This window comes from Maylandia zebra, linkage group LG1 (genome assembly GCF_041146795.1).
Source record: "Maylandia zebra isolate NMK-2024a linkage group LG1, Mzebra_GT3a, whole genome shotgun sequence".
In the NCBI taxonomy this organism is placed as follows: domain Eukaryota; kingdom Metazoa; phylum Chordata; class Actinopteri; order Cichliformes; family Cichlidae; genus Maylandia; species Maylandia zebra.
The window spans coordinates 44,712,071-44,734,925 of NC_135167.1; the positions used below are offsets into that span (position 1 = coordinate 44,712,071).

Here is a 22,855-nt window from a genome sequence, read left to right on the forward strand (position 1 = left end):
ACAGACCCTCCCCTAGCCCCGCTGCACGCAGCCGCGAGGAAACAGTCACCTAAGAGCCAACAGAGCCCTTAACAGGCCATGACCGCAACCCCGGGTTGAGCCCTCCAAGGAAGATGCTCCTGGGGAACCCCCCGACGCCCCAAGCCTGTCCCTACCCCCACACCAATCACAACAGCGAAGGTGGGACTAAACTATGTTTGAGCTGATAAATGGTAGGTTGAAATCTCTAGATTATTGCGAAGTGCTTGTTCTACATCTAGCCTTGGCTAGACACCCTAGACACCCTCTTAGACATCCTGAGATAAATTGAAGCCTGTTGGCTAAGAAGTAGTGCTGAAAGTTAGGCAGTTCTAGTCCTCCTTTATCCTTGGTCCTTTGTAGTGTTTTTAAGCTTATACGTGGGGGTTTATTTTTCCAAAGGAATTTGGACATACATGAATCTAGAGATCTGAACCAATCTTGTGGCGGTTTAGTTGGGATCATTGAGAATAAATAATTTATTTTTGGTAAGACCATCATTTTTATAGCAGCAACCCTTCCCATGAGTGATATGGGTAGACATTTCCATCTAGCCAGATCATCTTCTACCTTCTTTAAAAGTGGGATATGGTTTAATTTAGTTAGATCTGCAAGCTTGGGAGAAACATTAATACCTAAATATTTTATATTTCCCGATTGCAGTGGTGTAGAAGAGGAATTATGGAGGGAGCAATTAATCGGTAGGACTGTAGATTTTGACCAGTTAATTGAGTAATCTGATATTCTTGCAAAAGAGTTTATCAATTCAATCACCCCAGAGATATTGGTTTGTGAGTTTTGGAGAAAAAGTAACACATCATCTGCATAAAGGCTGATTTTATGTTCTATATTCTTGCATTTTATGCCCTTAATTACTGAATTCTGTCTAATTGCTGCTGCTAGTGGTTCAATAAAAATTGCAAACAGTGAAGGGGAGAGTGGGCATCCCTGCCTGGTGCCCCTCAAGAGACAGAAGCTGGAGGATGTTTGGTCATTTGTTCTAACACAAGCTGTTGGGGAATTATATAATATTTTTAACCAGTTTATGAAAGAGGATCCAAAACCAAATTTGTGTAAAGTTGCAAATAGAAATTTCCAGTTAACTCTGTCACACGCTTTTTCTGCATCTAAAGAAAATATTGTAGTTTCTAGGTTTTTACTGTATGAGTAGTCTATCAAATGAAGTAATCTACGTGTATTTGTTGATGAGTGCCTACCTTTTATGAAACCAGTCTGGTCAGGATGAATTAAGAGGGGGGTTATTTTCTCTAATCTCTTTGAGAGAGCTTTGCAGATTATTTTAAGGTCTACATTTACATATCCAAAGAAAATAGTTGGTAGAGTGAAAAGAAAGAAAACACAAATAGATCAAAAACAGTGTTAAAGTACAGGGTAAATGATGATCACACAAAGAAATGAATCGAAAGCCATCAGAACACAAAGATAGCAATCTGGTAAAGGACCTCTAATGCAGAGCACATCAATTATACGTATTCATACTTGTGAACTGTCAGTACACTATCGTCTGATTGCTTAAAATATTTAAAGCAATGAAGTGTCACATGTGTATTGAAATGTGCATTTGTAATAATACTGTTGTTAATAACAATAATTCTTCTCTGTAGTACTTTTCATGATGTCTTTCCATTATAACTCTAACATGATGTAACTGCACATATACTAAATGGATATATAGCTGTTATGTTTTTTACCCCCAAAGTGAGCACTGTCCTCAAAAATCCATTATTGTTTTGGTTTCATTTACTTTGTTTCCCAATTCTGTGTAAGGACTAAGGTAGGCTCAATGTGACATGAGACATGAGACTGATTATCCAGGTGAGACAGTGTACAAGCAAATGTCAGGTTTGGGACTTGATGATTAACAATTGTGTGTGTGTGTGTGTGTGTGTGTGTGTGTGTGTGTGTGTTAGGCTCTTTTTGGAGAAGTCCCAGCTGGAGTATTCTGAGGAGGAAAATGACATCCTTGGCCAGGGTGGCAGTGGGACCATTATCTATCGAGCCCGATATAGTAACCAGCCAGTAGCTATCAAACGCTTCCACTTCAAGAAGTGTCAACACCAGGCAATCAGCGAGACAGGTAGAGAAGCATTTCAGAGTTTTGAGTATATAGATTTTAACAAAATAAAAACATCTGAAATCTTACACTGAATATTTGGAAAGCAGATGATGGAAAATATTGCTGGACACCCCATGACATGATCCTGTCACAATACTTCACTCACGATAAAATGTTTTTGCCATTTTTAACACATTGTTTTGCTTCAAAATGGGATTTTCATGCATTGGTATTAGTGTTGGCATGAGACAGTTTTCTATCAGGCTGATGTCAGTCTGCAGCTGAATGGGCTGGTAAGTTGGCAATTACATGCAATTTTCTTCTGATAATACAGTAATTATCTGTGATCATTTCAGAGACAGAAGTTCACATTTAACTATTAAATTTGCACTCAGCAGCATACTTGCTTTATGGGAATGTAATCAAAATACAAACAGCTGACACCCAGTTAGTTGAGTAGGGATGGGTATCGTTTAGGTTTTATCCGATACCGGTACCAAACCGGTACTTTTGAAACAGTGCCGGTGCTCAAACGGTGCTCAAACCGGTGCTTAAAGAATGGAGAACACAAAATTGGTCCAAAAACCTCTCATGTTCAGCTGGTTTTTTGTAAAAAGATAACAATGTTAGCCTTTTCTGCAGCTATGGGGCATATATGGTATCACTCTTGGCTGGAAGCAGTGCTTAAACAATGGAAAAAGACACAAACTTTGTCCTAAACCTCTCATGTTTAACTGTTTTCCACTTTTTCTTTGGTCATTTTAGCCTTTTTGGCCAGGGTGAAGGGAGTATCTACCATCAAACAAGAAGACAGCCGCATGTAGCTATGATGATGTTTGCTAGTTCACATTAATGTAATAACGTGGGTAGCCTACTCAACGTAAATCACACACGAACAACATTAAGCTACTCACGCAGAGAAGCTGCTGCTGCATCATCATCATCATCATTTCTGCTACACTGGCAGGGCTAGGGGCCAGGACTCTCCTCTTCGTGTTTTTGGGGGATGTTGCTCCGGGTCGATAACAGGCAACCCACCCGCAGTAGATGTGCACGGTGTGAGGTCTCGCAGCAAGCTATCAAATACGGCGCATTTCTCGGCTTTTAAAAAAAACGCTATGCGTCGCCAGGTGTTTCATCGGATTCGAGGTGTTGCCTCCTTTGACAGTATCACAGTATCAGCTTAAAGCACTTGTTGCTGCTGAGTTTGCATCTTTTGCTGTGAAGTAGAGCCAGACTTTTGACCGCTTCGCCTTGGACATTTTTAATCTGTAGCTCTGCTCTAAAAGAACGTACGTACCTGGCCCCGCCTACTATCCTCGGAAACGTAAAATGATTGGCTAGAATCTAAAGTGTATCACAGGTCAGGAAAAAAAAGCACCGAAATGTGCGCTGCTTTTCGGTCTGGTTACTACCGTTTATGTCAGAACCGTACCGGTACCCATCCTTATAGTTGAGTCACTTTGAGTTATGCTAATTCAAAAAAACTCATAGAGATTGATCATGTTTGCCACCTGTCTGCCTTCTGTACAGAGCAGCTGTTTCATTTACCATTTAAATATGATCAACCTATCTCTAGTAACTGGCTATATACAACAGGCCCTTGAAGCTGGCGTAGTTTAGTGTACATGTATAAATGTGTATGTATACGTGGATGGTATATCTTAAGCTTCTCGTACTCCATCTTTCTGATGTTGCTACCACTTGGTATAACTGTATCTGTCACTGTGGTAGATCCCAGTGTTGCTCTTGTGCTTAGAGCTCTTTCCTGTGTTGCCATGATTAGTGCCTCTGTTCTGTCTTTCAGTCTCGCTTTGTCGCTGAGGGGCTTCAGGCCTATGTAGAATAACACTGGGGATATGCCATGTTTTTGGAAAATCTTGCTCTAGTGTACAGTGTTGTTTGCCACGTCCCCACTGAGTTCTTGATGAAGGCTCTCACGATTCTGTTGATCTTGTACAGTTCTTAGCATTCCAGGATCCATGTGTGAGGCACTGAGTTATAGGCTTTCTTTCATTCACTCATGGCTGTCCCATTGAAAATGACTGCTCTATCTACCAGTAGCTGGCATTTCCCCCTCTGGTCTTTATGCCAATTTTCTTCTGGGCCCTGTTCATGTTTTAAACCATGCTTGTTCATCTTAACCCTTATGATGTCTAACAGGAGTTTTCATGTTGTGCTGAGGCAGGTTATTTTCCAGTAATTAGATGGTACCAGTCCCTTTTGGGGATCCTTGGGGAAGAAGAAACTGTCCAGCCTTCAGTTGGGTGTTCTAGATGTGTCTCATCCATTAGCAGCTGGTTCATTTGTACTGCCAGACGCTCATGGAGTACAGTTAACTTCTTTAGCCAGTAGGTGTGACTCATGTCAGGCTGTGGTGCTGTCCTGCCATTCATGCTTGAGACTCTTTCCTGGATGTCTGCTACTCTGATGGGTACTGAATCCTGTTCAGGTCTCCCATATGCTTTTCCACCATTGCTTTTTTCCCTCCAGCCTTGGTGGGGTTGTTCACACCTTGTTCCCCTGCCACTACGAGCAGGAACTAGTGAAGAAAACTCTGATTTGTTCTCCTGGCTTCTGTTTCTTCAAATGGCTGTAAGTATTTGCTTGGCAGTTTCCAATGCCTCAGGATTAGGCAGCTTGCTGTATATCTTAGGCATCAGTTTCCTCATCAGGCATTTCTGCAGCTCCAATAGTTGGTTTCCCTCTGTGCCTAATCTCTTTCTCCATGGAGGGTACTGCTCTTGGTGGAGCCAAGCATTTCAGTGATCACTACCATGATCTACCATGGTGTAGATCAGCTGGTTGGTTTCAGTGATGGTAGGGATTCACATCTCGTAGTAGGACATCACGTGTCTGGGTAATCGGCCACGGAGGGACCAGGTTTCCTTGCTAGCCACGATCAGCTGCTCTCACCCTCAATGCTTTCAGCTGGATATTGGCTTTCTCTATTTTACCGTACTATTTAGTCATTTGACAAAATGTAAATTGCCAGTAAATGTAAATCAATTAACTTTGATGGTCCCTTGTCTTTCTGTCTTCATTGTCTTAGACACCATGGTGAAACACCTCCAGTCTGCAAATGCCTATCGGAGTTTTGCTGAGTTTCGCCAGGAATCCAGTACATTGCACTCTCTCCAGCATCCCTGCATTGTCTCGCTAGTGGGCATCAGCATTCATCCACTCTGCTTCGCCCTACAGTTAGCCCCCTTGGGTAGCCTCAACACAGTGTTGGAGGAAAAGCACAAAGGCAAAAGTACGCAGTGATCTGCACCTTCTGATTTGCCATTTGAAGTTGATTTTAAAACTTGCTCAATATTACTGAGATCTGAAAATATATCTTGTCTTTCTAGGCTTCAAGTACATGCCGCTTGGACACATGCTAACCTTCAAAGTAGCCTATCAGATTGCAGCAGGACTGGGATACCTTCACAGAAAGAGCATCATCTTCTGTGACCTCAAATCTGATAACATTCTGGTGTGGTCTCTGGAGGTCTGCAAAATGTTGTGTTTTTTAAGCATTCTAATTTACATGGTGTATCAAAAAGATTCATCCAAGTAATTTTTTTCTTTTTATCATTTTTTAAAAATCAGAATTAAGATGAGCTCTATAAATTCTATAAAGGCTCCTCTTGTTTCTGTGTTTCTCATTTCTTTTAGTGTTATTTCAGCTATTACATTATATGTGTTGTGTAACAATGTCTAAGCTGACAGGCAGGAGAAAAAGAAAAAAGGAAGGATGGCGAAAACACAATAAAAGGGTATCGTAGAAATGGAAAAGTACGACATATCACCAACTGCTGCACCTGTAAGAACAAAGCCTAAAACATTCCACACCTGCAACACTAAAACATGAAAATGCGCCGACACACAAATCAACAACTTCTTGTGGTGCGTGTGCTTCTGTGTATGCGTCATGAAATTTACTTAATAATGAGGGTGGGAAGCCGCAGATCCACGAGATTGAATTAGCCAATCAGCCAGTTTCAACAAGCTGTAATTCTGCAAGTATTCACAGGTAACGATCGTAACACGGACTGTTAGAAAGAGGGATTAGTGAGCTTCACGTGGTTGTGGGTCAGTTTTATAACAACAGCTGGTGTAGGACAGCGTATGTCATGAGCCCGTCAACATTGTGTGTATTGTAAAGCTTTATATTCAGCCATGTATTTAAAAATTTTAACTGCAAGCTTCTATGTCCATTACTTTAGAAATATGTAGCATTTTGAAATCAGACAATTCTTTTTGATACACCTGTTTTTGAAAGTGAAAGTTCTGAGCTAATTTATTTGCTCTCCCTTTATTAAAAATACTGTAAATAGAAAGCAAAACAGTAATTTCATGTTAAAAAACCAAAACAAAAAGAGAAAGCCTGTTTCTGTCATTTCATTTGGCTTTTTAATTCACTGATAACTTCTTCCAGGTGCAGGACACGGTCAATGTTAAACTGTCTGACTATGGGATCTCTCGACAATCCTTCCATGAGGGGGCTTTGGGAGTTGAAGGCACACCGGGCTACCAGGCTCCTGAGATCCGACCAGGCATCGTGTATGATGAGAAGGTATCTGCTTTTTTTTTTTAACCCACATTAGAAAAGTTTGTAACATTTTTTGGACTTTTGTGTGGTTTTGTTTTATGTTTTGTTTTTTTAAACCATTTTTTTAAAATGATGAGAATAAACATATCATCTCTATATAAACGGATATGTTGATATCCTGAATTTCCACATATACGTGTATGACCTGTACACAGCACCTATACATAGCACTGACCAATCATGTTTGAGCAGGCTTTGCAAGTAGAAAAAAACCAAGTGGAGAGTTAACAAGGAAAACATTAGTTGAAATGCTTCAAATCCAAGTGGTAATCGTCTGACAACAATGTGAGAGGCGAGATTTCAACTTTTCCGAAAATAACCTAGCATTTTCAAATTTCAAATCAAAAAGACCTTGATTTTTAAAAAGTCAAACTGGAGACGGCCAAACTAAACTCCAGATTAGTTATACAGTCTGTATAACTTAATAAAACTTTTGAATTATTTTTATAAGCATAAATTAACTAAACAGTGCAATTTCTAAATAAATTGTGGAAGGTTTGTTGCTATTGGTGGACTCTGTAACTTGGCCATGGTGCATTTAAAACGTTGGAGGTAACCTGTTAAAGTGAGATGGCTCAAAAACACATGAGCAACTATATTAATAGGCCACAAGTGTACTGTACCTGTGATACCAGCTACACTGTACCTAATAGAATTGCTTAAACTTGTGACCTCCAACATACAGGGGTGAGATAAGAGCATGCTCTCTATTCATATGAAATGGCACTTCATCACCCGAAAATGCCAAATATTTCAGGAATGGTAAGAAATGCTTAATTACTGCTGAATTGAAAACATTTGAGCTGGTTGTTATGAAGTAGGAACGGTCTATCTACGACAAACGTGGTGAGACTAACTAGCTACCGAAGAAGAGGAAAAATGTTAGAAGTTATTAACAGACAGGAGGTAAAATGTGTATTGAATGCATCACTACTTTTCCAAGTAAATATAATTCTAAAGGTGTTATTGACATGAAACTGTAACCAGATCAGTAACAACATTTAGACAAGTCAGTGACTGGGAGATATACTCTGGTCAGATCAAAATAAAATTGAACTCTTTGGATACTGTGATACACACCATGTTTGTAGGTCACAAGCTCTAATGCTTCACGTGTCTGAGCGAACACACAAACTGAGCGTCCCTTGGACCACTGTGAGCGACAGCAGACGTGTGCACTGTGGTCACGCCAGCATCCAAGCTACATGTTTATTAAAGTAATCAAATTACAGCATTTACATTTATGTTAGACGACTTTTAATGAACTGCTTTAGCTCACTTACAATGAAAATGTTAAAAAGTCTTGTTCGTGCCCTGTGTGGTATGTTAACACTATTGGAAGGAAAAATAACTTGAACTCCAATTTTGAAAACAAAACTTTATTTATTTATTTATTTATTTTAACTCTCTGTTAGCAAAATAAAGTATATAATGACCAATATTGGGCAAATAATTATATAATTACTGCTTCAAAAAAATTAACATAAAGTTCTAAATAAATTCTAACTGCATTTAGGACGTTTTTTACTGACTTTGTCTCTTCCACGATGTTATTTCTCTCGCCAACAACGTAGGTTACAATTACATTAGCATGACCAATTAGGCGATGACGTCATTTAGCGACTTTTAGGACAGCCAATAGCGATTTTCCTTACTGAGGAGCTGGTAACACTGGGAGGAGAGTGCTTTCGAGTGTTTTTACCGTTTCTTCCCGCAGTAAATATAAACAATGACAGTATTCAGGAAAAAAACAAACACTGCAGATATTTTTTATCATAACTCGTGTTGATCGGCTGCGTAAAACCAAATTTAAAAACTGTTATATCTTATAGTTTTTAAATTGTGGTATAGTCCACACTTTTTCCATCAATTGTTAGCTGCGTATATACGAATGTGAATCGCATCATTGGCTGGACTGTGGGATAAGGTGGCATTGTTCTGATCCCATACGGGAGCAGCCAGTCACTGACTGACTAACACTGTAAAACAGAATTGTTAAAGTTTTAATTTTAATGTCAATTCAGGTTGTAAGTGCCCTCCAGCAGTGAATCCTGGTTAAAGGTAGGGCTGCTCGATTATGGCAAAAATGATAATCACGATTATTTTCACTGAAATTGAGATCACGATTATTTGACGATATTTATTTAACCCTTTAAGACCTACCATAGAACCAAGTCCGCCAGAGCTCATATTATTTTTTTTACATGTTGTAGTGCCATTTGTGGGAGCATTTCAAGTTGCTAAATAACTGTTATAGCCCATATTTTAATAATATGTATGCATTAAGTCCATAGTAATTACATAAATTGCAAAAAAGTGCAATAAACTACAAAAAATTGAAAATCGCTTTTGTTTTGTTTACATATATTTCTACTTGGAGAAATTTAAGAGGTTTATCCCTCAAAACTTTAAATACAATAAAGTTGCAAAAAAATAGTTTCCCACCACAGGAAATTTATTTTGAGTGTCTTCATAGTTTTATTTTGGAGATACAGCAATTTTTATATACTGCAGGAAAAACAAAAAACAATCCTATGATGCAAATTTGCAAAGAAAACAGCAGGTGCATCATTTCACTGTGGGAAGTGTTACGAACAGCTGATAGGATCGGCAAAGCGTGTTTCTGGAATATTATGTTTTTGTTCCTGCAAGCGCTTTTTATGCAGTTTTTGCAAAGCTATATGTGGAAGGAAACCGTGACCGAGGACAAGCTGATGGCATCAGATGTAAGTACAACTCCTCCGGTTTCATATGCAAAACAAATTATTGCGCTAGCTTACACGGTTCAGGTTCTACAGGGATTTAAAAATAGTTACGCAAAACGGAGCGTGCTGCTCTGACCGGCTTTAAAGGGTTAACAATAACTTTAAAAAAATAATATAACATAGTGTGCAACACCACTGAAGTTTGTTTTTAACTCTCTGTTCAACCAACGGCAGTCACTCTCCAAATAACTCCTGCTTAGCTTTCCGAGCTTCCCTCGGGTCCTCTTAATCAGCGGTCTCCACCCTTTTTTGCGCCACGGACCAGTTTATGCCCGACAATATTTTCACAGACGGCCTTTAAGGTGTCGCGGATAAATGAGGGAGGGGCTAATAATCGGCTCAGTCATTTTTAATGATCGTTGAAAGCCCAGATCGTAATCGTGATTAAAATTCGATTAATTGAGCAGCCCTAGTTAAAGGTCAGGAACAGAAGCTCAGCATGTGCTAATATTGAACATCACATCCTGGAACCAACAGGAGTATTTAGACACACATGCTGGTACTGCAATGTAGTGCAAATGGATGATGGCCAGACTCCTAAGGATCATGTTTATGAGATGAGAACTGCCATTGAGAAAATATCCATAAATGTGGATCCCAGCTATGGCACAGTAAGAGGACCTGGGAAAATGTAGTCTAATAACAAAGAGGTTGGAAACAAACATCAAGCGCTGTGCTGGGACCATAACCACCAATCAGACTGCAGCTTGTTAAGGGAAAAAGACAGATACTCAGTTTTTACAAAGATATAAAAAATAATACGTCAAATGGTGAAATTAGGGAGAACAAGAAAGTCTGAATAACTTTCTAATAAAATCAAAAAATAAAATGAAAAGCTTTACCAGGCCTCATTTACTGATCCCTGAACTCTTCAGAAACCAGGCGAAAATATGTGTAACCCTCCGTCTTTGCTCCGCACTCTTCCAAAGAGTACTAATTCAGTCAAATATCTTTTCTGTGCTCTGCGGCATTAAATTCAATATTTGATTATGTTTATTTACCTCTGGCACAGAGGCTATGCTTTTAGTAGCGTTTCAGTGTCACTGTGTCTGTAAACATGATGGCTCACGTCAACAATCCATCCAAATTTGGCTTATCAAGGTCTTTAACTTAGAAACTATAATTCTTAAAAGTGTGGTGTTTATTATCAACATATAAAAAGTACTTTATTTAGAATTAAAATATTGTGATATATTTAACCTTTGACCTCTCGTTCAAGGTCAGTAGATTAATTTGAAGGTCGAAGTGTTGCCTTATTGAGCTATTTTATAGGGGTGCAACGATACACAAAATTCACGGTTCGGTTCGGTTCGATACTTTGGTGTCACGGTTCGATATTTTTTCGATACAAAAAAATGTTCATGCCTTTTTAATTTGTCATTTATTAAAATTATAAATATATATTTTAACTCAAAAGTACAGTTTTTAAATTTAACCCTAACCCTTGTGCGTGTTTTTTATTGTGACAGCGAATGCGCACCTGCGGACCACTTATGTGCAGCCCTGGTTATTTAGCTCGTCATATTGCAGCCACAGAAATAATTTTGTCCATGAAACCATAAAGCTGCACTTTCTTTTTGACTTATAGTCTGATTTGTCATAACTTCTCCGTTTTGTGGTAAGCTTTTCTTTGGCTGTCACTTCTTCACCCTGACCTGTCTTATTTGGCTCAGCAGAACTGAAATGCTTTTACACACTCACTCACATAAGCTCAGCGATTCTCTGCGCGATCAACCTCTCACATGTTTAAGCTGCGGGAGATTTCACTTGTCATGTTTGCATAGTAAGCTAACGATTAATAAGACTATGTCAGAGGAATTGGTGCGCAAATTATCATCACTCACAGATCAGTGCTGTCGCTCTCTATACACAGTTCGCACGATTGCAAAGTGAAAGCAAAAAAACAAGCGCAAATTCAAACGCGACTTCAATATGTCACATATTGACAGTGGCTCACCGATGCCAATGACATAATTACCCAGCTACATTTCTGAAAGAATGCAAAAGCATTGACATATATTTTTCCTACAATAGCCCGACGGGCAGGGAAGAGATAGATTTTGGTAGCCCGACTGAAAAAATCGCTAGCCCCAGGACGTCGGGCTAGCGATATTGCGAGCCCTGTATCTGATTGAGGAATCACTCATCTTTGGAAAAGAGAGTTTATTACAGAGAAATGGCTCTTTCCAAAGTAAAAGCTATACTATCCGCTTCTTCTGGGCTATATTCTCAGCAGCATAAGGAGAATCATGTGCTAACAGCTGTCTAAATGACTCGGCTAAAGTTAGTAGCATGCTTGCTTGTTTTTTTCTGCTTCCACTTGTCTTTGCACTAGGATGATGTCGGTGTAAATGTGCAGTCATATTCGTTGTGTTCCCACTAGTGCTTTCAGGTTAATCTCGTTGAAATGACCTTAACGCCACAACACGGCAAATCTCCGTTAACGAGCTACCGCCGATCGCTCCGTGCATGGGGCTAGACGGCCAACACGTTAACGAGCTAACTGCGCTAACACACTAGTTCCCACCCATGTAATTGAGCATTGCATGGCACATCCAACATACTGTTTTACTTTAGTCCATGACTCGCTTACCTTCAGGGTCATACGTCACATGAAAACCAAAATAATTCCAAACACCAGATCTGAATGAGGGTGGGGGAGGTCCATGTTGTAAGGGGAGCTTAACTTCTGTCTCGCTAGCTTGCCCTGCGCTCTTCCTTCTGACGATGCTGTCTGTGTTGAACGCTCAGTGAATCTGCGTTCGACTACTCCGCCTAGGCTGCACTGTCGAGCCTAGGCGGAGTAGTCGAACGCAGATTCACTGAGCGCTCAACACAGACAGCATCGTCAGAAGGAAAGTTGATAAAATAAATCAAAAATTTTGTATTGTTCGATACATATGCGTACCGAACCGAAAGCACTGTATCGAACGGTTCAATATCGATACGAATATCGTTGCACCCCTACTATTTTATATTGTTAAAACAAAAATCTAAAATTTTAAAAACTTATTAATGCTTATCCAATTAATTTCACTTTCAAATTCAAATTTTATTTGTCACACACACACAACCATACACAGTATGACATGGGGGTGAAATGCTTGTAGCTGTACAATGCCCGACCATTAAATGACAGAAAAAAAGTTTTACAATATTTACAATTTACAGGTTACTACAAAATTTACAGATTTAAATTTACAGTAAAAAAATGTGCAAATAGCAGAAAGAGATCATAAATTATAGGAAGTGTGCATGAAGAAAAACCAGAGTGCGTGTGGTGATGTGATGTGTGGGAGAGTCCAGTCCTACACCTGGTTCAGGGCCCGAATAGCCTGGGGGAAGAAGCTCCTCCTCATTCTCTCTGTTTTGGCCTTAAGGGAGCGGAAGCGCTTCCCAGACCTCAACAGTGAGAAGAGTCCATTGTTGGGATGGGAGAGGTCCATCATAATCTTCCTAGCTTTGGACTTGCACCGCTTGGTGTAGATGGACAGCAGGTCAGGGAGCTCTGATTGAATGATGCGTTCTGCCGAGCGCACCACCCTTTGCAGATCTCGTCTGTCCTGCTTGGTGCTGTTCCCAAACCAGGTGCAGATGTTTGACGTCAGGACGCTCTCGATGGTGCAGGAGTAGAAGTTCTTGAGCACCTTCAGTGGCAGATGGAAGTCTCTAAGTCTTCTGAGGAAGAAGAGAGAAATTCTAGGATTTATCCTAGAATTAATTCTGTCATACCGCCTTTATTTAAAAGCACTTTAAGATGAAAAAAAAATAAAAGTAGAGAATTAGAAGAAATAGAAATAAAATTAAAAAAAAAACAATAAATTAAATTATGTCAATTTCTTCTTCCAAGAATAAATACTTGGAACAATTCAGCAAGCAGAACAACAGGCCACGACTCCAGGTCTTCATCAGACCAACGCCTGCTGGTCTGCTTGCTGAATTGCTCTAAGAATAAAATTCTTACATGATTTTAACCCAAATAGAGCATATGCAAATTCATAAATGGGCTGTGGTCATGAGTTCTTATCCAAGAAATGAACATTCAGAGACTGACTGGGTAGCTTTCATCTAAATGGTTGGTTTTACTTTCATAACTTCTTTTCACTCCAAATGAAATTTAAAGTTTTCTTTATTAAAGTTTTATTTACAAATTCATCAGGAGGTCTTAATAACCTCCTCAGATGCAACTCTGACACTTGACCCTTATCAACTGACCTTAATGCTCCTTTTTTGGGAACAACTCTTAAAGGTGGACATGTTCTCCTATGGCATGGTGATGTATGAGCTCCTGTCTGGGCGGAGGCCAGCGCTGGGACACCACCAGCTTGAGATAGCAAAGAAGCTCTCGAAAGGTATTCGGCCAGTGCTGGGTAGTCCACAAGAGGTTCAGTTCTGCTGCCTGCACAACCTGATGACTGAATGCTGGGACACTAAACCTGAGAAGGTGAGCTGTTTTTGGCTGACACAATGAGCAAATTTTTGTTGTGTGATGTAAGGAAAGTGTACTACACTTTATTACTTGTGTCAAAGTAGGTTGAGCTAGAGACTTATAACTTCACATTTGGAAGAAATTCTAAGAATTAGTCTAAAGAGGGGTTAGATTCCAACAATTGGTTCTCCTTTTACTGCTAAATTCTGAAATAAAATCACGTCGTGTCTCTCGGGAACATGTAGAAAACAAGATGTTTTTCCTATACTGCCCAGTTCTCAATGTTAACCTACTGCGGTTTAATCTTAAGATAAGAACAACTGCTCCAACTCACCTGGTCCATTTTCACTTTCCCATATTTTCAAAAGTGCAGGAAAGTTAAAAAACCGAAAAGGACTGAACAAGCATGGTCTAAGATTTCTAGATCATGGTCATAGTGGCAAGTGTAACAATAATGCTAAAATATTTCCTAACTGAAAATTAAATATTTCCATGGATATATGGATAGCATAGAATGCAAATGATAAAACAATCAGTCCCAATAAATGTTTTGACTATAATGTCAAAATATGCATTATAGAGCGACTCCATTATGTGAGTGTGAATAGTTTTCTCTGTGTATGAGTTAGCCCTGCGACAGACTGTCCAGGGTGTGCCCTGCCTCTTGGCCTAAGACAGCTGGGATAGGCTCCAGCTGCTCCCCATGACCCGGAAAAGGATAAGTGGAGATGGATGGATGAATAATGAGCACCACAAATGCATATATAACTTCAACATTTATTTTTTCAATCACAACTGTCGATGTATGTGTAGTCACAGCCATATTTTAAGGATAAAAAAACATAAAACATAATGTTTTTTGCAAATTTTAATGAAAGTCATTGTTCTGTGAATGACTTTGAGCTGAACTGCCTGTCTCTGCATTTGTGCTGCAGAGGCCAGTGGCAATGCATTGTGTGAGGCAGATGAAGGAGCCTAGCTTTGCCTGCCTCAGGTATGTATTGCCCTGTGACGTCAACTCTCAGCTCTTCCTGTCCCAGCTCCAAGGATATAGTGCTGTGTTCTGGAATGACGATAAGGAGGACAGGTTTGTGTGACCATTTCTCTTTGTACTGTGATTTATTTGCCTCTTATACACAATAATGAGCCCCACAATACATCTACCTCCATGTTTTAGTTGTCTTCTGTAGTTCAGGTCTTTTAGTGTTGTTGAGCTGGTTTTGCATTCCTGTTTATTTAGGATTGACTTGATTATTTACTTGATTTGACCCCTGCAAAGGTTTTTTCTGTCTCTGTGATGGGGTTTATTTGGTTTTCTCCTCAATGACAGTCTTTTTCACTTACATCAGCATTTCTTTGGACATCATTTTGCAAGTTCCAGTGAACTACCAACTGGAAGTTCAATTCTGCAGTCTGTCATGAAATAACAGCTGAAAAAGCCTCATCAAACCATGAAATGGATTATTAGCCTATTGTCCAGTTACTTTAGAGCCTCTACAAATGAAGTTAAATGTTTTACTTAAAAATAAAGCTGAAAATCTGCGCGCCAATTACACATTTCTGGTTTGATTTAAAATTTACTGTTGTTGTGTACAAAGAACCCTTTTATTGTCCAAAAATGTACGGCGCTAACTACATTTAACACAACATGTTTAACACAGCTGACTGAAAAAGCTCCCAGATGCATGACATAATGGCGACAATGGCTCTAGCTGTTTGTGGCAGCAGGACTGCAGGTTGATGTGTGTTTAAAAGCTGCTTCCTTGCTTTTAAACAAATACTGTTAATTGCTGCTGACTCCTTCACACTTTTCCCTCTTTTAACTCCTTTTCTGTGTCAAGACCATGTTACCTCCCCAACTCTTCCAGTGCCATTTAACTTGCATATTCTTTTCTTACTTTTGTTTGGCCACTCACACTAACTGGTTAACCAGCTCCTGAGGAAAGAGTGTACCTGGTTGCAAGCTGCCAATAAACTGCAGATCCCCTAATGCTTCAGCATACCAAGACAATTTCATCTTCATGGAACAGTTTGAGGATGGCCCCTTCCTGTTCCAACGTGATCGCAAAGTAGTACATCAAAGTAAGGTTCATATAGACATGGATGATCGAATTTGGTGTGGAACAACTTGACTGGCCTGCACAGAGTCCTGATCGCAACCCGACAGAACACCTTTGGAATGAATCAGCAGAGTCTGCAAGCCAAGCCTTCTTATCCAGCATCAGTGTCACAAATGGATGAATGGTCAAACATTCCCATAAACACACTCCTAAACCTTTTGGAAAGCCTTGCCAGAAGAGCTGACGCTGTTATCGCCGCACATGGTTGGGGGACATCATATTAAACCTCATACATTAGGAATGGTTCATGTGCATGTGAATGCAGACGAGCAAATACTTCTGGCAGCAAAGTGTATGTGCAAGTGGTCAGAAGAAACGTCCCAGGGAACAGTGCATACACACCAGCAGCACTGGTTGCACCTTATATAGGCAACTTTTTGTTTAAGATATATTTATGCTAAAATTGTGAAATTGCTTATTGGTGAGAAATTAAAAATATATACAATATAATATAGAGTATTTAAACTGTAATAAACTAAAATTATATTTATAAAACATTAATAAACAATAGTAAAAAACATTTTTGTAATGCTTCATGCCAGTTTCTCAAGTTATCCATCACACATGTACTAAACGTGATAAATATTATATATTTAGCTTTAATTAACTAACCCTGTGACATCGTCTTCCAAAAAGTGCCTCTACTCATCACTGTATAAAAACATTACTATACACAATATTGCTTATTTTGTTTTAACTTCCAACTCAGTGGTTCTAAATGTTTTCAGCAAAGAACTGTGTATTGTGCAGGAACTACAGTGTGGTGAATGTTAACAAGGGTCAGGTGGAGGTGAAGAGGATGGCCTGTCCAGGTAGCAGGATTAGCTGTCACATGAAGATGGGGAACACTCTGTGGATGGCAACTGAGGTACACATCCTGAAATTCAACGTGATACAGCTGCTTTTTAAATGCAGACATTTGGTGACTCATTTATTTACTGATAACTTTTTCATCTATGAACAGCAGTCAAACAATCATGCAATGTTATTTTTCACTGGGAAGCTTACTTTTACATCTGGGTAGCTTCAGAATTTACCTGCTTTTGTCATTTTTTTTAATGTGAAAAGAGGATTTCATGAAAACCCTTTTAGGGACACGAGGACACGAGGACACTGAGACTGCTACAGTCTTTTATTGAGTGTCAAACCAGTGTTGGAGGGAAAGTATTAGTTTCCCAGGGTAGGAGAACAATATCAAATCCTACATTGGCTGCCCTCCACTGTTGCCACAGCTCGGGGACAACGTAGTTGTCTCTAAATCCAAAAATAAAAAAACTCATTCTTTAGTTTCATGTTTCTGTGACAGGAACAGGAGGTGTTCATCTACAGTCTGAAGGACATGTGTCCACTCAGTCAACCCCAGAAGCAGTTCTCCTGTCCCGCCATCATCACTTGTTTGTTTCCTGTTTCAGCGAGAGAGCAGGTCAGGTCATATATCAGCATATGTTTAAGCAAACACGTTTTACTCAAACCTGTGTTATTGTGTCACTCAGTACTGTGGGTTTACATACGGGCTTCAGTCTGAAACGTCTTAAAATGAATGTTGCTGATATGTCAGCAGCTTGTATCTAGAGCATTTGTGTCACATGCACTTGACAGCAAAGGAAACAAGTGTTCCACATATTTGGCTTTACATGGTGTCAACACATTGGTGCATTTTGACAGAGCATCAGTAGAAGACAAAATGAGACTTGAAGCCTAAGCAACCGTGAGCTTGTAATACAAGAGCGTCACGTACTGACCTATTGTTACATCCGTTTGAGAAGGATGGCTTAATAACGGTAGAAATGTTTTTTTTAACAATATTTTTATTGTTTTTGCAACAGCATACAAAGATTGGTTTTCAGAGTAATATGCAAAATGCTTTTTATATGTGGTGCTGCATTTTTTTGTTTGTCTGGAATTTATTTACCATTCAGTTGTTGCTCCGTCATTAAAAAATAGTTCATTGAGTCAATGAGTTTTATTTGTGTAGTGCCACATGACAACAACTGCAACCTCAAGGTCCTTTATATTGTCGGGTAAAGATCCTAAAATAGCAGAGAAAAAACCACAACAATCAGATGAGCCACTGTAAACAAGGACTTGGTGACACTGGGAAGGAAAAGCCCCTTTTTAACAGGAAGAAACCTCTGGCAGAACCTGACTCAGGGAGAGGCAGTCTGATGAGACTATGGGGTAAATGTCATGGGGATGAGGGGAAAGAGAAGAGAACAGAGGTAAACAAGACAAAAGACACATGTGACAGAGAGCCAGTGTTTCTAGGAACGCCCCAACAGTCTATGGCTATTGCAACATAACTAACAGACAGGGCTGGATCAGGTGACCCTGAACAAACTACATGCTTTATAGTAGATAGGGTGTCTGTCTCCCACAGAAGGAGGGGCTGTAGGATGAAGGCTCTGTCTACCATCCAACTTTTAGAAACTCTAGGAACCATAAGTGAGCGATCCGTTTGAGAGTGAAGAGGTCTATCAGAGCAATGTGGTACTATTAGATCTTTAAGATATGATGGGACCTGATTACTCAAGACACTGTATGTAAGCAGAAAGATATTAAATTCAGTTCTGGATTTAACACGTGGCCAGTAAAGAGTGAAAAGCCAGTGAATAAGGAAGATACACAATAATCCCTATCAGTGCTATTGCTGCAGCAACTCAAGGCTTTTTAAGGAACATGACAACAGTAAATCACAGTAGTCCAGCCTCGAAGTAGTAAATGGATGAACTTACTGTGCAGTAAAATCTTGTGGTCAGCGGTATTGAATGCTGCACTTACATTCTAACAGTCAAGCACAGAAATTAGTCTACTGGGAGAGGCCATGAAAAGGTCATCAATAACATTTGCTAGTGCTGTACTGCGATGACCTCAGAGAGGTAACAGAAATAAACAGTTTCTCTGCATAAGTTCAGTTAGATGTTTTAAAAAGACTTTTGGCAAAGTTGGGTATTGATCAATACAGAACATTTCCTGCACGACCACCTCCAGTCTGCATACTTTTATACAGTTTTCATATTTTAACTAGCCAACACATTTTTTCTAATTAATGATCCCAATTTACACACAAATTACAGATCCTGGTTAATTTTGATGGTGAGAAAGACCAGGGGAAATTTCAGGCTTTAATAATCTTTGAGATATTCAAAATAAAGGACTGAAAGTGGGATAATGTAACATTTTTACAAAATATATATCTTGAAAACATTTTGATATCATGTACATCACTTGCTGTATATGTTCAAATTTTCTATCATAAATTTGTTTATGCAAATCTGAGACAATCCAGCAGATTGAATATCCCTAAAAGTAAATAACCAGCATCTTAAAAGCTTGTGTTGTGTAGCTCTTTAAAGATAGATATTGAGATTGAAGGACTAGTTAATGATAGGACTTCTTTAAGCATTAGAGTAGGAATGGGGTCTAGTAGAGACATTTATGGTGTAGAGGAAGTAAATACTGAACTCAGACAGACTGATAGGAGAGAGAGTCTAAATACATCTCAGCAATTCTCTTTCAAACCTCACTTGGTATCTCCCTAAGGGATGCGCCCTCTGTGGTGGTAGTGTAAAGCTGCACTACCACCACCTCTGTTCCAGACAGACAAATCACTGCAAGGACACATTTTCAGTTTCTTCATCGTGAAGATCATTCGTGAACACTAATGATGCCGTAATGTAATCCATTTTTCTGGTTTCAGGAATAACTGTTGCACTTAATATTCATAATAATTATAATAATATATAGAAGAGTTGACTGAGTAACCACATTAATTTGACTGAGGTCTATGTGGGCACCCTGCTTTCAGCCTACCATGCTGAACGGTTTGAGGACATGAGCCAACTGCTGGATACGGAAACTCCCAGTCTTACGGTTTGGGAGGAGATAATGTTGTTACAGAGCTTATTCTTCAGGTCTCTAGGGGGCAGTGCAGGGCTGTGACCATCCAGTTTCAGTGCTTATGGGTGTAATTTAGACTGGCACTCACCCTGAAGGTTTTCACCAAGTATATCGAAGCAATGGAAACCTCTTGCGAGTGGCGAGGCTCAGAATGTTTGCACGTTTTGCATATTTAAACAAACCACTATGCGCTGCAACAGGAACAAAGACCAGACCATAATTATTCTATCACCCTTTTCACACATGCAAATGTCCAATCCAGTCAGATCACACCAAAACGGTCATTAGTCTGTGAGAATAGCACATGGAATAGTCTGGCATATTCCCAATGTTCGAGTAGATGTGAGCTGTAGATGTAGGTGTGCTTCCTAATGCACAGTCAACAACAAACAAAAACAAAACATTGTATTTTCAGTTGTGAAAACGCATCTGAAACCATAGTTCAGTTTCAAAAAGGGCTGATTATTGGTAGACCTTTTGAATCAAGAAATCACCTGAATAGAACCTCTCTGACAAAGTCAAGTAGTTGAAAGGGTTACAAAGCTTTTTCTAAGACTTTGGAACTCCAATAAACCGTAGCCCCATAATCCAGATCCATCATTCAAAGAAGAACAATATTTCTTCACTCTCTGTGTTTATCCACTACTTTGCATTTAATCATCAGTCAGCATCGATCTCTGCCTCTCTTTGGGAATGTGTCTCTTGTTCTGTTTCCCTTCCCTCACCCTTATCCACTCATGACAGAAGGTTGCTCCTTCCAGAGTATGGTTCTGCCAGAGGTGTTTTTTCCCTGTTAGAAGGGAGTTTCTTCCTTGCTGTTGTCACCAAGGGTTGCCTCATAGGTCATCAATTGTTGGGGTTTCGTGTCTATTATTGTATAGTCTTTACCATCTTATATGAAGTACCTCGAGGTGACAGTTGTTGTGATTTGGTTCTATATAAAAAAATAATTGAATAGTCTGTGGACTGATGGGACAAAAGAAACCTTGTGGAAGGATTTCGTCCCATTACTATTTTATAAATGATGAAGCTCCACTGCTTCAGGACCTGGACGGCTTGCTGTCATTGATGGACACGTGGATTCTGCTCTCTACCATAAAATCCTCAAGTGTAACGTCAAGCCATGTGCTTGTGCTCTGAAGGTAAAGCACTTTTGGGTTATGCACCAGGACAAAGATATGAAACAAGCAAGTCCCAAACATAACATAAGCAAAGCCCCCTGTAATTGCTCAAAAAAAGGCGCCACTAGTCAGTTACTGGTTCTCTGAACCACTGTTTGGAACTTAAGTAGAAACAACAATTGAGATTCCTTCCCCAATCTGAAGATGAAAAAAAGCAATACTTAATTAAAAAAGCAAACCCAGAACATACAGATACCAAACTAGAGGGATACACGTCTGCCCTGCCCTGTCCACAATGCCTCTCACTGAAGGTAACTCTGGATTGGACTCCAGTCCTTCTCCATAAGACTGGTTTCAAAATCCAAACTGTGTTGACATGAGCCTGACTATAGAGAGGACCATCCTGGTCTCTACATCACCCAATCCATAAGCCACCAACCCCTATAGCACCTAATGCAGGTGGTAGACCAACAAGTGAGCAGGCTTATGTTCTTGTGCTGTGCTGAGCCGGCTCCATGGTCTAAGGTGGAGTTGTCAGGCATTCTCCCTCAAGTCCTGCAGGGTTTGGAGTTAGTTACATATTTTTTTAAACCTGGTGCTTTTCTGACACAGCCCTCTTAAGGATTCGTCTCTTATCCTGTTTTAAACAACTGACCTTTCATACATTAAATCACATGTGTGAACCACTACACTATATAACCACCTCGCTTTTCTCCCAACAACAAACCTCTCCACCATGGTAAGGTGGAGGGGTTTGTAAGTGAGGTAAGGTGGTTTACAAAGAGAGTGAAGAGTGAAACGAGTATTTAAATGTAAAAAGATTTTTTCTCCTCCTATTAAGAGCCTGGACAAAGTGTTTGCAGGGATGTCGGACGGTCTGTTGGCGGTGTATAACGTAGTGGAGGACCTTCCACTAGAAGGAGAAACATACATCTGCTCCCACACCCTGAATAAGACAGTGTTTGGTCTGAAGGATTCAGATCCCAGGCAGAGACCTTATCCCATCAGGACCATGGCTCTCGTTGGCAGTGGATCCCAGGTGAACAGACAGTACTAACCATGACAATGAAGTTATGTTTGAGTCATGTAATGGCTACACATGAACTCATCAGCTGAACCATGTCTATACATTTATGTTTATCAGTTATGGTTCTCCAATGGCCCGGGCCTGCTAGTTATAGACTGTCTGAGTCTTCAGGCAGTTTATAGGCTGGAGACCTATAGCCCACCATCTTCCGTCATATCTTTGGAAACCAGCTTTAGTCTATGGGGAGAAGAAGCAGTCTGGACTTTGGATGACTACACGAACACCCTCTTGCTCTACCATGCTGCCTCCTACGAGCTCTGTGCCAAGTACTGGTAAGTGAGGTTTTGGTATCAAGGCCTGTAGGGTGTACTTTTGTGGACCTGTGTCTACAAACATGCGTCTGTGACAGATAAGGATCTTGCAGCGTAGAGAACTTGTACAATTATACTCTTACTAGCTGTTGTTTTTATATTCAAACAGCAGCTAATAATTTTATTTGTATTATGTTTGTATAGTCAGGTTTTGTGTGACTGACTGTACATACAATATACCTATAGTCATGCAAGTGTCTGTCCCACTGTGGAATGGGAACAAAGCTCAGTCTGGACAATCTCCTCAAACTCACAGGTTTGGTCGGTGTGCAATTAACCAGAACTGTGGAATTTCTAGCTATCAGTGGAGTCTTGCTTCAGATTAATAATAATAATAATAGATTGCATTTATATAGTGCTTTTCGGGACCCCTCAAAGCACTTTACACTTCCACTATTCATTCACTCTCACATTCACACATTGGTGGAGGCTA

At 39.8% G+C, this 22,855-nt stretch overlaps 1 protein-coding gene across 1 annotated transcript in view; it reads left to right on the forward strand.

The window, feature by feature from the left end:
• The window catches only part of lrrk1 (leucine-rich repeat kinase 1), a 94,910-nt gene that overhangs the window by 64,659 nt on the left and 7,396 nt on the right, over positions 1–22,855 (forward strand). Inside the window, exons 26-35 of the mRNA XM_024799389.2 lie at positions 1,950–2,116; positions 5,148–5,351; positions 5,449–5,588; positions 6,519–6,656; positions 13,707–13,901; positions 14,822–14,973; positions 16,757–16,874; positions 17,313–17,429; positions 21,866–22,063; positions 22,169–22,383. Coding sequence (XP_024655157.2) covers positions 1,950–2,116; positions 5,148–5,351; positions 5,449–5,588; positions 6,519–6,656; positions 13,707–13,901; positions 14,822–14,973; positions 16,757–16,874; positions 17,313–17,429; positions 21,866–22,063; positions 22,169–22,383 — 1,644 coding nt within the window. The remainder of the gene's footprint in view (positions 1–1,949; positions 2,117–5,147; positions 5,352–5,448; positions 5,589–6,518; positions 6,657–13,706; positions 13,902–14,821; positions 14,974–16,756; positions 16,875–17,312; positions 17,430–21,865; positions 22,064–22,168; positions 22,384–22,855) is intronic.